The sequence below is a fragment of the Typopeltis vanoorti genome, chromosome 13, assembly GCF_054136105.1.
Source record: "Typopeltis vanoorti isolate ZY-2024b chromosome 13, IOZ_Tvanoo_1.0, whole genome shotgun sequence".
Taxonomy (NCBI): Eukaryota; Metazoa; Arthropoda; class Arachnida; order Uropygi; family Thelyphonidae; genus Typopeltis; species Typopeltis vanoorti.
In genome coordinates, this window is record NC_143561.1 from 30,356,569 (window position 1) to 30,371,208 (window position 14,640).

Here is a 14,640-nt window from a genome sequence, read left to right on the forward strand (position 1 = left end):
CTGAGCATTCTCAGAATTTTTATAGCTATTCTAGTGACACAGTTCAAAACATAATTAAAGATGTCAATCATATCAAAAAGAAAATACAGATCGATACATTATTCCTTTTTTTTTTTTTTTAGTCTGAAATAAACCATTAAGATCATGGAGATACTTATAAAGTAACAAGACAAAAGTAGTACAATTATCATTTTTTTTTTGTAAATAATTAGTGATGAAATATGAAGAACAAAAAATGTGGAAATATGATTTCTACATTGTTGCTGTAAAGCAGCATGGTTTATAGTAAACCATTAATTTCAATTGAAATTTTTTAAAAGCTGCTTCAGTATAACTTTTAATTTCATATTTTACCAAAATAAACTGAACTAAAAATTTCTTCACCACACAAAAATATGAGCTCCTTATATAAAATCGTCAGTAGATTATTATGTGCCAATTATCACAAGGAACAAAACATTGAGTACTGAATGTTCTTTTTACATTCAATTAAGCATGTACAGTCATGCTGTTCCTACAGCAAACTCATAAAGATCAAAGAAACAGTTTGTTTTATAACAAAAAGTTTTGTTTTTAGAATACAACTAGTGATGCTTTGGACTTTGGTTGGAATTTTCAACAGTTTGTTACAGTAATCGATAGAGTTGGTTCCCATTATTTGTTTACAAATGTGCCGATAATGTCTGCTTTGCAATAATAATAAAGCACTTCAGCATTTCAATTAAACTGCTTGTAAAGAAAGAGCTTAATTCCCCTCCTTCCCTTTTTTTTTTCCTTTTCCCATCAGATTTCACTTCAGGCACTTTATGGTTTGCAGCATTTATAAGAATTTTATTAATTATCAATGAAAAATGATACTTTATGTTGCTCTACCTATAGTCATTAAGTACTTATGTGTATTAATTACTCAGTACTTAACAGACATAAGTATTTGTTAAAAGTAAACAAATGTGTCACAGACAGGCATTAATCAAACGCCAATTGAGGAAAAAAAAAAAATTATGTGTGTTAATTACTCAGTATTTAACAGACATAAGTATTTGTTAAAAGCAAACAAATGTGTCACAGACAGGCATTAATCAAACGCCAATTGAGGGGAAAAAAAAAAAAAAAAAAAAATTATATATATATATATATATATATATATATATATATATATAAGGGGCACAAAATATATCAGTAGAGTAAAATTTGTATAATGAAACATTCGTTTACTTTAATCAGTGTACTATCACTGGTAATAAGGCAATGTTAAAATAAAATGAAAGAAAAATCTTAATACCGGATAGAGATGTAATCTATTTAATTTTAGGATGTTATAAATTGAGCTCTTTGTGATAAATAATTATGTTTATCAAAAAAAAAAAAAAAAAAAAATAACATTGCCTTATTACCAGTGTACTATCACTGGTAATAAGGCAATGTTAAAATAAAACGAAAGAAAAATCTTAATACCGGATAGAGATGTAATCTATTTAATTTTAGGATGTTATAAATTGAGCTCTTTGTGATAAATAATTATGTTTATCAAAAAAAAAAAAAATCAGTAACTTTTTAAATTATTAAAAAGTTTTTTGAAATGTTTTTAGTGGTAAAAGTTTTAAGTTTAGAAATTTGAAAACTTCACAGAAAATGTACACATAAGTGGAGTATTTTAGACATTCAAAATAACTAAACACTATTTTTTATAATGATAATTGCAAATAAAAGTTTTGAACAGATCAACATTTATTCCAGCATGCTGATGATAGGAATATCTTCTTGGATACATGAATGAAAATGAACCAAATGAACTGCATGCAACAAGCAATGTGTAAAAAATTTAATTTTTCCTTGACCAAAAAAAAAAGTATTGCCTTGACATGAAGTACATAAACAGATGGAAAACAATACTTGCAGTGTCAAAAATATAGGTTCTAATGATATTTGTGAAAAAACCTATTGAAGAACATTTTATCTTCATTTTTTGCTCACCCAAAAAAACGCTGGATTATAAAATACAAGTTGAGCCAACACATACCTCTCATTCTGTTAATTTTTTTTCCCCCACATGAAACAAAAACTTTGCAGAAATTTAATAATTAGTCTCAATTTATTTTGAGGCCGATTCAGTGTTAGTTAAAAAAAATAAAATAAGATGAACAAGTGTAAAATATCTGAATTTAAACACTGTTGTTACAATTCAAGGCAAAATGACAGTTTATATTAATTGTCTTATAAAAAACACTTAAAATACTTACTTTGAAACATAAAATGTAAAGATATCAAAATGGCAAAAGAATGCACTGGCGTATTTTTGTCTATGTGGACGCCACTATTAGAGTATGTTAAAGCAAATTCTTAATTTAACATACATGAAGGCTGGTATTACAACATGAATGAAAAGTTAACTTTAACAGTTAAAAGAATGTTTTCATTATTATTTAGTTTAATTTGAAGCTCAACGCAGCTGGAAGTTGGGCAAGAAACTAAAAAATTTCTTATGTGTAAAAATTTCTACTTCATAGAAATCAATAGGTTGACTTCGCAAACAACATTTTGGCACTTGGACATGTACATTTAAAGCAAGCTATGTATAAATCTATATAGGACTGTATATATACACTGTATTTTCACACACACAATATAGCAATGGAGACTGTTTTACTAAATTTAGTAAAACAATTTTTAGTAAATGTCATTTTATTATTATCATGTGACACCTCCAAGGAGTCCAAAGACTCATCAAGGGAGGACACCTACTCAAAAGCTCTCAATCTCCACCACTCAAATCCACCAATGATGTTAATATTTTTATAATGGAATGTCAAGGTTTGCTCTACCCAAAAATAATTTGTTTTGATTAGTCAACTAAATGATAAAATGAATTTATTTTAAATATGAAAACTGAATGTTATGGATTAAGAATTATAACATAAGAATTATAAGCAGTTATTTTTACTCCTCTCCCTTTCAAACTTCACTGTAAATTTACTGTTCATTTGTAAATTCAAAACAAATAAGTGCAAATGAACATGCAACAGAGTTGAATATGTTCACAGACTGGATAAAATTGCATGCCATAATTACTATAACTGTTATGTAATTCTTATGTGGAAATCACTAGTATATTTTTGTATTATCACTTAACACAACATTCATTCAACTAGGTGCATGCGTGAGCATGCATATGGAAAGAAATCAACCTACATCTAAAATCAAAATATGTAATTGAGAATAGAAATTTAGTATACAGTCAACTCTCACTATAGCAAGCGCTGCTATAACACATTCTTTCACTATGGTGAAATTGCTTTAGAGTTCTATCCAAAGACCCACAGATACAATGCTATGCTAAAAGAAATCCCCTAAAACTGTTTCTGTGATCACTATTAATTTTTACGGTCAACTGTCATGTTATTTGAGAGAAAAAGACAAAACATGTAAGTCTCAGAATTAATGGTAAGGCAACTTATATGGATCAGAAAACATAAAATTTCTCTTTTATTAGTATGCCTCATCAATATTAGTATTTCAATGCCTCATCAAGAGGTAAGTATGGAGATTTCTCATCTCTGAAATAGTGAAGGGTACCATTAAACAAAGCTGACAGTGACAACTGAGGGTGCATGAAGTAAAAACTATTGAAAACGTTTTAATTCTTAATTAAAATCAGCTATTACTTGATGCATTAGTTGTATCTGTCAACTAATGTTGTCAGGTACAACATCTCAAAGATAGAAGTTCATCCACCCATTGATGAGGCACCATCATCAACAGTGAAATATGTTCAGGTAGTAAGTTATGGTTGGTGGAAACAACAAGTTTGGTATGTAACATTTCATAGGAGATTTCCTGTTCTGTTTAATTACACTAGAGAGAGAGACCAAAGGGAGGGGGTGGGGTGGGGGAACTACTCTGAGATACTTTGGTATTACAAAATGAAATTACTCTCTCAAACAGAATGGTTACCAGAAAATGGTTTCTTTGCTTATATTCCAGATAACTGAAAATCATGCAGTTGAATGAAACTCATCCAATACATATAGGAGCCAATACTGATAAACATGTTTTTCTTCCATCCACAGCTTACTGACTTATATTTGTAATTCCTTATTATTTTCATGATTATACATGAAGTAATCCAATTAATACTGAACAAAACAATGGTCTCTTACAAGCATCATAGATCTCATGATTCTGCTGATGGCTAAAAGTCATCAGCAGAATCATGAGAATCTGTGATGAAAATTCATTTTATTACGAAGAGAGCCACACAATGTATAGCTCATGACAAAGTACATGTACTAATAAAATTGTGGAAATATTAGTGGTCGTGGTGGTGTAGTTGTGGTCAGTTGGTGGAGACAGAGTTGTAGAGCCCTCCCTCGATGAATCTTTAGACTCCCTGGAGGTGTTAAATAATAAATAAGGGTTGTTTAAGGGTCAAAGCTAGTTAATGCAGATGATACTTCCACTTAACCTTTAAGGAATACAGAAAACTGACTAGAGTTTCTGACCCAATGTCCAATCTCACCTACTTTGAGAGTCTGTCAGTACACACCAATTGGATGGTGAACAAAAGACAGATTGGCAATTTGGGACTTAGCTAACCAAAGGATTATTCTGTATTGGCTTAAACTACAAACAAAAATGGTAGTATACAGTAAGATGAAATTTCATGTCAGTTGGGAGGGTGGGGACTCGCCTGTGTAAATAATGTACCCTGCTGTTTTTGTCAGGAACCACAACAAACAGTATAAAGTTAATTACTGAAACAAATTATTATTATTACGTGACATCTCCAAGGAGTCCAAGACTCATTGAGGGAGGGCCTTACTCTACAACTCTCCATCTCCACCAATGTCTCAATCCACCAACTACAGCGAATCACATCATCTACACCAACACCACCATTTTCACAATCACAAACATCCATGCCCATGGTGGGATTCAAACCTGCAGCAACAGATATGCTAACCACTAGGCCAACAGTCATACTCAAACATCAGAATTGAAGATTGGTACTAACAACACAAAAGGTATCAAAAGAAAAGAAGCTGAACTGGAAGAACTAGAGAAGTATACTATAATTGTTGTTACTGAGACAAACTAAAACAGGCAATATAAAGCTAAATTATAAACACAGGATGTTATATATGGGCAATAGTGATCAGGGAAAGAAAGGAGTGGTAGAGCATTCAGCACCAAACATCAAGATAAAATTCTTGATTTGTAGGCAATTTTGATAGTTAAGTAGCCAAATACTCATTTGGGAATTTCAAAATGGAGAATTGGACAATGAAACTGATTTGTACCTATGGTCCCACAAAAGGTACAAATAGTGATAGAAAAGGTTCTAAGGAAGAAATAAAGCAATTTTTCAAGATCTCAGAGAAGCAGATGAAAGGAAAGCTGGTCCTTGTAAGAGATCTAAAACAGAGGGGTAGGAAATGAATCAGAAAAGTTTCAGGAAAATTTGAAGAAAACAGCAAAGCTAATAATAATGGTAAGTGCCTGCTGGATTTCTATCAGGACATGGACTAGTCATCACGAACACCATATTTAAACCAAGATGTGCCCAAATTCATGGGCACATCTTGAAGAAACAAACAAACAAAAAAAAGCCTTATTGACTACATTACTGTTGATAGTATTTTCACATTAGTTCAGGATACACAAAGGCTCTGAAATTGGAAATAATCATCATTTACTTTTAAGCAGGATAAAAATGAATATTATAATGAAAACAAAATATGTAAGAAAGTTTTTTGAATTCAAGTCATGGAGCTTTTATAGACAAACTGTATATTCAAATATTGGAAAGAAAAACCAAACACAAGAAACAAACCCTGCATTTGCACATTATTATTATTATTATTACATGACACCTCCAGGGAGTTGAAAGACTCATCGAGGAAGAGCACCTACTCCACAATTCTCCGAATTCTCAACTATCCTGAATATAAATACTGTTCTGCAATGATAGAAAAATCAGAACTCCAACAAGAAGTACAGAGGAAGTCGAAATTTCAAAGAAAGTAGGTAGGTGTTCCAAGAGAATAGAGAAGAAAATGTAAGAAAGTGTGAATAAATGTGTAAAGATAGGTCATGGGAAGGTTTTTGTTAAGCATGTAGAAGGCAAGATATCTTCTATATTTCTACTATAAAAAGAATGATGATAAGTTGACCAGAAACTGAAGATAAGATATTCTAGAAGTCTAAAGTAATTACTTTAAATGATTATTAATTAAAAAGTGATAGAAAAATATTTAAGGAGTACAATCAGGAGTACTTAGTTCTTTCTATCTGAAGTATTAAATATCAAAAAAGCCTGAAACATGAAAAGGGAGCTGGAGCACATGATGACATTTGAACAGAGATACTCAAGTACAGAGGTATAAAAGCTTTACAATGGCCACACACTGCATGATCCAGAAGGCTAAATTCCACATGAATGAAGTAGAGTTCTCATAGTTCATCTATAAATAGGAAATAAAACAATGAAGGATTACAGAGGAATTTCTCTACTAAGTGTTGCAAGTAAGATTTACATACTTGAGAAGAGGCAAAGAAAAAGAGAAACTTGGAGAACAAGCAGGATTTAGGCTAAATAGATGCCAGGATCAGATTTTCACTTTATGACAAATAGTTGAGAAATTGTGAAAATATAAAGATTTAGAATAAAGCATATAACAAGGTGCCAAGTGAAAATCTGTTCAGAATGCTACAATCATATGGGAGTAAATGGAACTTTATAAAGGGAAATACATAGTCTAACCAGGAATGCACAGCATGTGGGCTGAATGAAGCTTTGGAATAAATAGGAGAGAAAATATTTGTATAATATTAAATGATTTAGAAAATCAGTAGATTCATATATTGTTGATGTACATAAATTTTTTTTTTTTATTAAGGAGGAAAGCCTGTTTACATTCCCTGCACCTTAACAGAAATCAACTATAGTGTATGCTTAACAAATACTAAAATTTGATTGGTCAATTTCTCAACTTCACACCAGCAATGCCCACATGAAAACCATCCAGCATTTTATGATTAATACGTAGGTATGCTTGTCGTTATTGTCATCACATCTTATGTTCAAGTCATAGTGAATGTTACATGCATTTTTCTGTACTGCTCCATGTCTATGTAAATTGTGATAATATTTATTTTGTCAGTTTGTAAAGTAGTTAATTGTAAACATTTCAGATATTTTGTAATATTGCTTGTAAATATTAATCTGATTATATTAAATATTATGATTTTTGTTGATTCAAAAATAAAAAAAATGTAATGTCACCTTAAAATGCTAATCTTAATAAACATATCCATTGAATTTTATATGCATTTTATTTTTCCCTAAAAATTCAGCCTATTTAAGTATAACAATTATCTGATTTAATCCACGGCAGCATTTAAGTTGTAGACCCATGGTCTACACTGTCAGTGGTAACAAATGAAGAAGGAAAAGGAAGAGTTTGATATTCAATCAGGTGTGAGACAAGTGTGTACATAATCCTTACACTGTTATTCATCACCTATATAGAACACCTCATGAAGGAAAGAAGCATTAAACACCAGATCTCAAAATCCCAAATATCAAACTCAATTCATTGCATTATGAAGCTGATGATGTACACTCCTGAACAAATTCAATGCAAAACCATTTGTTTAAGAGTACTTCCTCTGGGATTCTTTAACTAAACTGAATAATGGCAGGAACAAATTTAGTATAAAAAAAAAAACTGAAAATAAATAGGAACATGGAAAACTTCATCTACATTCTCAGTGGAGAACTTGCAGAATAAGTAAAATATTTCAGTTATTCAGACACCAATTTTTAGTGAAGGGCAAATTGAGTATGGAAATAGACGACAGAGTAAAGCTGGTATAGTGGTGGTGGTGGAGGGATAGGACAAGTTGAATAAATTTATATGAAACTGAAATAAGAGAAAAATTGTAAGTATAATACAGTGTTCAAATCAATTTTAACTTACTGATCTGAGTTTTGGGTTAGAAATAAAAGAAATGATCAAAAAACAGACCACAGATATAAGTATTCTTAGAAAAATTAGGAGTGTGAAAGATAGCATGAATCATTAAAAATGCAGATATTAATAAGGATTTTGACATGAGTGAATAAAGCTAATCTAAGTTGATGATATGGTCACTTAAACAGAATGAGAAAGGAACAGCTAGCAAAACAGATTTTTACTTCCATGATGGTAGGAAAAAGACCCAGAGGAGGACGACGAAGATGTAGGTCTTGCAGTTCTAATGGTTCAAAGGCAGAGTCAACTCTCAATACAGCAAACACAGAGTGAATTTGCTCTCTATACAAACTTAATATTAAGTTCCATGGCAACAATGTTTCATCAAGAAAATTAAGATAACATTTCTACTAAGACAACAATATTATTCCTCTAGTTCCTACGAGTTCACAAAAGTGCACTACAAGACAGAAATATAAAACCTGACAATAGTGGAATGCTAACAAGTGACTGATGAATTTGGAAGAAAAAAAACTGATGACAGGAGATTAGTAATAATGTAAACTTAATTATGTAGTACTCATATTATTCTGTACACCCCTTGAGGATATACATACCAAAAAACTGATGATGATGATAATGACATACTAGTAAATAAAGCATCCAAATACAAATTCGATGGCTGTTAGATCCAAATTCATGCCAAGTGTGCACGCAAATGGCTCTGATACATTAACTTTTTGTAATGTATCAGAGAATTAAAAAAAAAATAATAAAATAAATCCAATTCACTAAATGTTTTGAGACTGAACTGTCTCAAAACATTTCCTACTGATTTTTTTAAAAAATGTTTTGATAAGGGAATAAAAGGCGTTAGCTGATTTTTTTAAAAAATGTTTTGATCAAGCATAATATTATAAGATATGGGACAAACTGAGTATGTCTTTCATCATACTTTTTACAAACAGAAATATGGCTGACATGTGGTTTCACATAAGATGAACAACCTGAACTAATGGTTTCAAAAGCAGAGTCAACTCTCTGTACAGCAAACCCAGTTAGTGAATTTGCTCTCTATACAAACTTAATATCAGCAGTTCCATAGAAAAACAATGTTTCATTAAGAAAATTAAAATAACAAATTTCCTACTAACACAACAATATTATTCCTTTGGTTCCTGTGAGTTTACAACAATGAGAGTTGACTCTGGGTCTTCTTCCCAACACAAAATGCAATATTTTTATATATTAATTTGAAACAAGTTGGCATGCTATTCAATTACAGTGATATAACAGTTTGTTTCCAGTACACATACAAGGATATTTTAAATCAATATATGTTTAATAATTATATATCTTATAAATTATGGCCTGACCATCTGAATTTAACAAGTTACACTCAGGGATGTATTAATGATATGTTTGTAGTACCATATTATTCAACATTATTATGACACACACATGTTGGGAAAGTAGTTCAGCAGACTTGATTTAATTATATTAAGAACAGAATCACATTTGTCATAGAATAAAACATAGGACATTTTAAAAACTTGTGAATTAATTAGCAATTGTCAAAGCTGAGATACATTTCATCATCATCAGCAGCATTCTCCTGCTATTGATTCTAAAAAGAATGAAACAGGCAATCAAGTAAACTTTATAAATCCATCTGCTTAGTATCAAAATCTCTTAAATCTGATTTTTGTGATTGAGATGTTCACCCATAACTGGCCATATGTTTTGCTGTTAATATAACAGAGATGGCTTCAGTTAACTACTTAAATTATATCAAGATTTTAAGTTTTTCTAAAGTGATGAAATGCTTTTTGATAATAAGCAGATAAACAAAGATGCCAGGGATTTCATAAAAATACACCTATAATAACTGAAAATGAGAGAAGATTTATATGCATAAGTGATATTTCAGAATTCTCCTTTTTGTTATGTAAAGAATTTGAGGATACAAGTTTCTTTGGAACACTTCTGTTGTACAGAACTGACAACACAAAATTAAGATAATTTATTAAGCTTCTGATATTTTTCTCGATTTCACATAACCTGACACAGAATACAAGGCATCACAATCAAGTAATTATGGGAAAAAAATTAAACTGTAAATAAAAAAAATTAATCTCCTAGAGGACTTACCGTATATTACCTCATCCCCAATTCTAGGCTTCCTCTAGGATTGGGTACAAGGTAATTCATGGCCACCAGACTTAAGATGGTCTTAAAATGACATCTCCCAAATTTTGGGTGGGTATGCGACCACACATTGAGATTTGGCAAGTGTTCTTATTGCTAATATGTTGACTTCAAAAGTAGTTTCTCAGAACATAAAGGCATTTATGTGGTGCTGTAGCTTACTTTTATATTTAGTTGTAGTGTGCCAAATTAGATGTTAAATTTTTTATAATATTAAAATATGAACTGTAATATCTTGTTTGGTGATATTGTTTGTGTGTTCAAGTGTATGCTAGAAATTAGCAAAATATCAGCAGCATAAATTATATTTATTTTGTTCTTGTGCAGGTATGGTGCTGTGAATAAATATTCCCCCCTCCCTCCAAGGAAAAACAATGAAAATCAAATAAATTTTTACAAATACCACATCCACAAAAAAAAAAAAAGAAGAAGAAGAAAAAAAAAACCACTTCATGATACAATGACAACATGTGTTTGACAAAATGAGCACAAGAATCTTCTGGATCTAAGCAATACACTTCCATTTTATTTATAGATATTTTAGACCATACTGCATAAAGGTTCTTACAAAATTATTCTGCATAAGAATGAGATTTCAAAATAAGTGCAAGCTTTGCACTCTGTTATATCAGCAGATAACAAAATCTTCCTACTGATTAGGGAAGGATGTCTCAGCTTCAAAAATGGTTAATGATGCATGTGTTATAAAAAAAATTCCCCTATATAATACAAACCATTATTTAAAAAAATAATTTGAAATACAAAACATGTTTAAACAAGGTTTAAAAAAATGATTTTTTAAAATCAAACAGTTAAATACTGTTGAAAAGAAATTCTGACAGTGAAAATATATTATTAGATTATATCCATGTGACATAGATCACATACATCTCAGCACAATTTTTTTTTTTTTTTTTTTTTTTTTTTGTTTACTACTACTTGCTTGTTAGGTTACATGCACTGATTTTTCAGCATAAAGTTGTTTTTCCATGCTTGTTTAAATTTGTTAAATGTTTAGTACAAGTGGAGGGGGGGGGGGATTCCTTTTGCCCAAGAAACCATTATTTCTTTTAACATTGTGCCTTACATTGTCAGTTGGCAATGAGGTTGATATATTAAGATTTTAAACTAGTCAAATAAAGTAAATGCAACTTTAGGTTGTAAGTAACAACAAAGACAGAAAGGCAAGGTAGTTAGCAAGTTCTTCCTTATAAATAAAATAATCAGATATACAAACATTGACAAAAATACAATACAGTGAAATGATGAAATTATTACACTCAAATAGTAACATAGACAATGAATTTTGATAATAACAAGACTATTAAATTTGCCTTTTCTATTAATACAAGAATATTAACTTCATTTATAAATGTAAGTGCAATTATGAAACAATTTTTTAAAAAAAAGGTATCTATTCTGTGTACATGAAGACAATATTTTATTTTAAAATTATTTTCTGTCATGACAACAAATTAATTTTTTTTTTCCCTTGGTTATTTAATTTGGGATTACACTTAAAAAAAATTTAGAAAAAAAGTGATTTTTTCTCACCTAACATAAAGGACTGAACATTCAGGTTACATTCTTATGTCACTGGGGCATAGATGCAATTTTTTTCCCTTCCTCGATTTCTTCATACTCCGTAATAAATAACAATAATAATAATAAATAATGAAAGAATATTCACATCAACTGGCATAGGATCAATGAGGAAAAACTATTACAAAACATGATAATACTCCAAGAATTTTGCTGCTAAAAACTTTTAGGAATTCAGTGTGAATTTACTAAAGCAACATTTACCATGTGATTTGAGATTAAATATAATTATTTCTTATATTTTTAAATATAAGTTTAATATTATCTCCTGCCCTCAGAATTCACATAGAACTGTATAATAATTATTTCAAAACAAAATTAACTTTCAGATGTGATGATGGTCAAGATTTTGTATTAAGCATACAATGTTACATAACCTTGAAAGAAGAAGGCAAGAGGTCAAAGGGAAAATTACATTAACTAGAATAAGTTCCTAAATTACTTCTGCATTTAAGTATGATACATAGTTCACAAACCTGTGAAATTATTACTAATCTGATGACTAGTTGTATATCTGCACTCTGAACTTATAAGCATATTTACAGAATCAATATTAGTAATTACTTCTGCATCACTGTTAAATATTTGCAACTCACGATATATTGTAATAGCATAACTGAATGATTTCAGAAAAGTGCAGAATATCAATATACATTGTAGCTAATCAAAGAGTTTATATTAAAAAAAAGTTGGGAGAACTTAAAGAGAACTCTCATGTTTCACCAAGTATATTTTAAATGAGAATTTAAAATTTTCCTGTATAAAGTGAAAATCCAATTATCTTTTCCCTCCTACAGTAGCATCCTAATACAAAAAAGCAGTGTATAATACAACTAAGTACAGCAAACTAGCTATTACACAAATAATTAAAACTCACTCAAAGAGAATGAGAATATTAGAATCCTTTTAAACAAAATAAACATGTCAAATTTCTTATCTTGAATTCATAAATTACATTTAATAAACAAAAAACAATTAAGTCTATTAAAATTCATAAGTCTGTTTATTATTTTAATAATAATAATCACCCACAAAAGACTGAGGACTCATAGCATATAAGCATGGGTGAGTTAAGGATTAGGTAATCCAGGAACCATACACTCTGAAAAACAAACACTGTGAAGAAACTCAGTCCTCCATAAGCAAAAAAGTGGGTAGTCTTACAAAGGATGATGAAAATAAAAGTCACCTAACACCTAAAATTTAATTCCTTTTTTTATAAAATCTAATTAAATTAAGGGCTGCAAGTTTTACAAGTTAGTGTACATCACATTTTTTCATGAAATGTGTTTAAAAAAATAACTATCTACAATAGCCAAAAGATACCTAACTTTATATGAAAAAAAAAAAAAAAAAAAAACAATTGCCAAATTATCAAAAAAAATTTTTTTGAAACAGTAAAGGAAAAACACCTTAAACATTTCTAAATTAAAATTTGTCAATACTGTAACTTTTATATAAAAAAGTACAAATTCTAAGTACAGTCACATATATAAATATTAACTACAGAGAACATTTTGACTATTTATTATTAATGCTAACCTAGCAATTACAACTGTTTCCATTACAAATTTCAATAGAACATTTATTTTTGTTTTTAATTTCCCAACAGTATTTAGATAAATTAAATAGGATAATTTAATGAAGAGAATTATAAGATATACACTTACAAGTATTTCATTTTAGTAAACAGTACTGATTATTTGTAACCTTGCTATAATTTTTTCAATTAAAAGAGCAAAAGGTGCTCAAAACAATGCCCCTAATGTCCCATTGGTATTTTTCATCCAAAATACTTGAATGGCACAAGAATTACTAGGAAAACCATTTTATTATCAAGTATTTTGAATACCTAATATATTTTTAAATAGATTTTGATATTAAAAAAAAAAAGAAGAAGTCCTGATAAGATTAATTCACTTAGTCTGAATGTTGCTTAAAAGATTTTTTTTTTAAAATGCTGATTAATTTTTTTTTTTAATCAGCAAAATTACAATCATTTTCCTCAAAAAAAAAAAAAAAAAAAAGTAACTATCACAATAGTGATAACAGGTAGAACATTGTAAATGCCAAGGAAACAGACAATCCAGTTCACATGGCAATTTAATCACTGTCACTTTCAGATTCACTTAATTCCAGGTCTTCTCCTATAAAAAAAAAAATATATAATGCAGAACTTTTTTTTAAATGCAAGAAAAAAAAAAAAGAAATATACTATATTTCTAAAAATTTCTTTATTTAAGAACATGATTAAAAAAATTCATCATAAAAAAGGTATGAAATAAAATGAATAACAGAGCTTTAAAACAGATAAATAGGATTTTCGGGAAATGCTCAGTGTCCCCCCCCCCCCACACACACACCACGAATAGCTGATGAGTCCTAAACAAATTCCTTTATTTTTCTCGGGAACATTACCTTACTTCAGAAAGTTATGCATGAAGACAAAATATTAAGAGTAAACTGTTGTTCGCTTTGCAGTTCTCTAAAGACAATCTCCATTATGTGAATTCAGATATTTTTCTTGTCTGAATAATAATTTTTTTCCCTTGTCTTCAGTATTCTGTAATGAACACCCTTTCATTAAGAATGCTGTTTAGAAGAAACACAAGCTTCTGCTTGAGATAAATTGTTCTGTCTTCATTTTATCTGTCGACAGGAACAAATGCAGTGTTAAATAAACAAACAGCAGACAAACTTTGAAAAGACAAACTTGCTTTTCAAACTTGAGTGACTGCATATTCCTTTACATCAAAAATAATATTTGAAGTCTTCTTCTAGATTATCTTTTGGTAGTCGTATATATTATATTTTCAGATAAATGTCTCCGAATACTTTACTATAAATCTTTCTTCTG

At 29.7% G+C, this 14,640-nt stretch overlaps 1 protein-coding gene across 2 annotated transcripts in view; it reads right to left on the reverse strand.

Annotated features, from left to right (window-relative positions):
- Positions 1-13,128: 13,128 nt before the first annotated feature.
- Eaf (ELL-associated factor) overlaps positions 13,129-14,640 on the reverse strand; it is a 184,923-nt gene continuing 183,411 nt past the window's right edge. For both annotated transcript variants that reach the window (XM_090402777.1, XM_090402776.1), the window contains one exon: positions 13,129-13,930. In XM_090402777.1, coding sequence (XP_090258903.1) covers positions 13,887-13,930 — 44 coding nt within the window. In that variant the 3' untranslated portion in view covers positions 13,129-13,886. The remainder of the gene's footprint in view (positions 13,931-14,640) is intronic.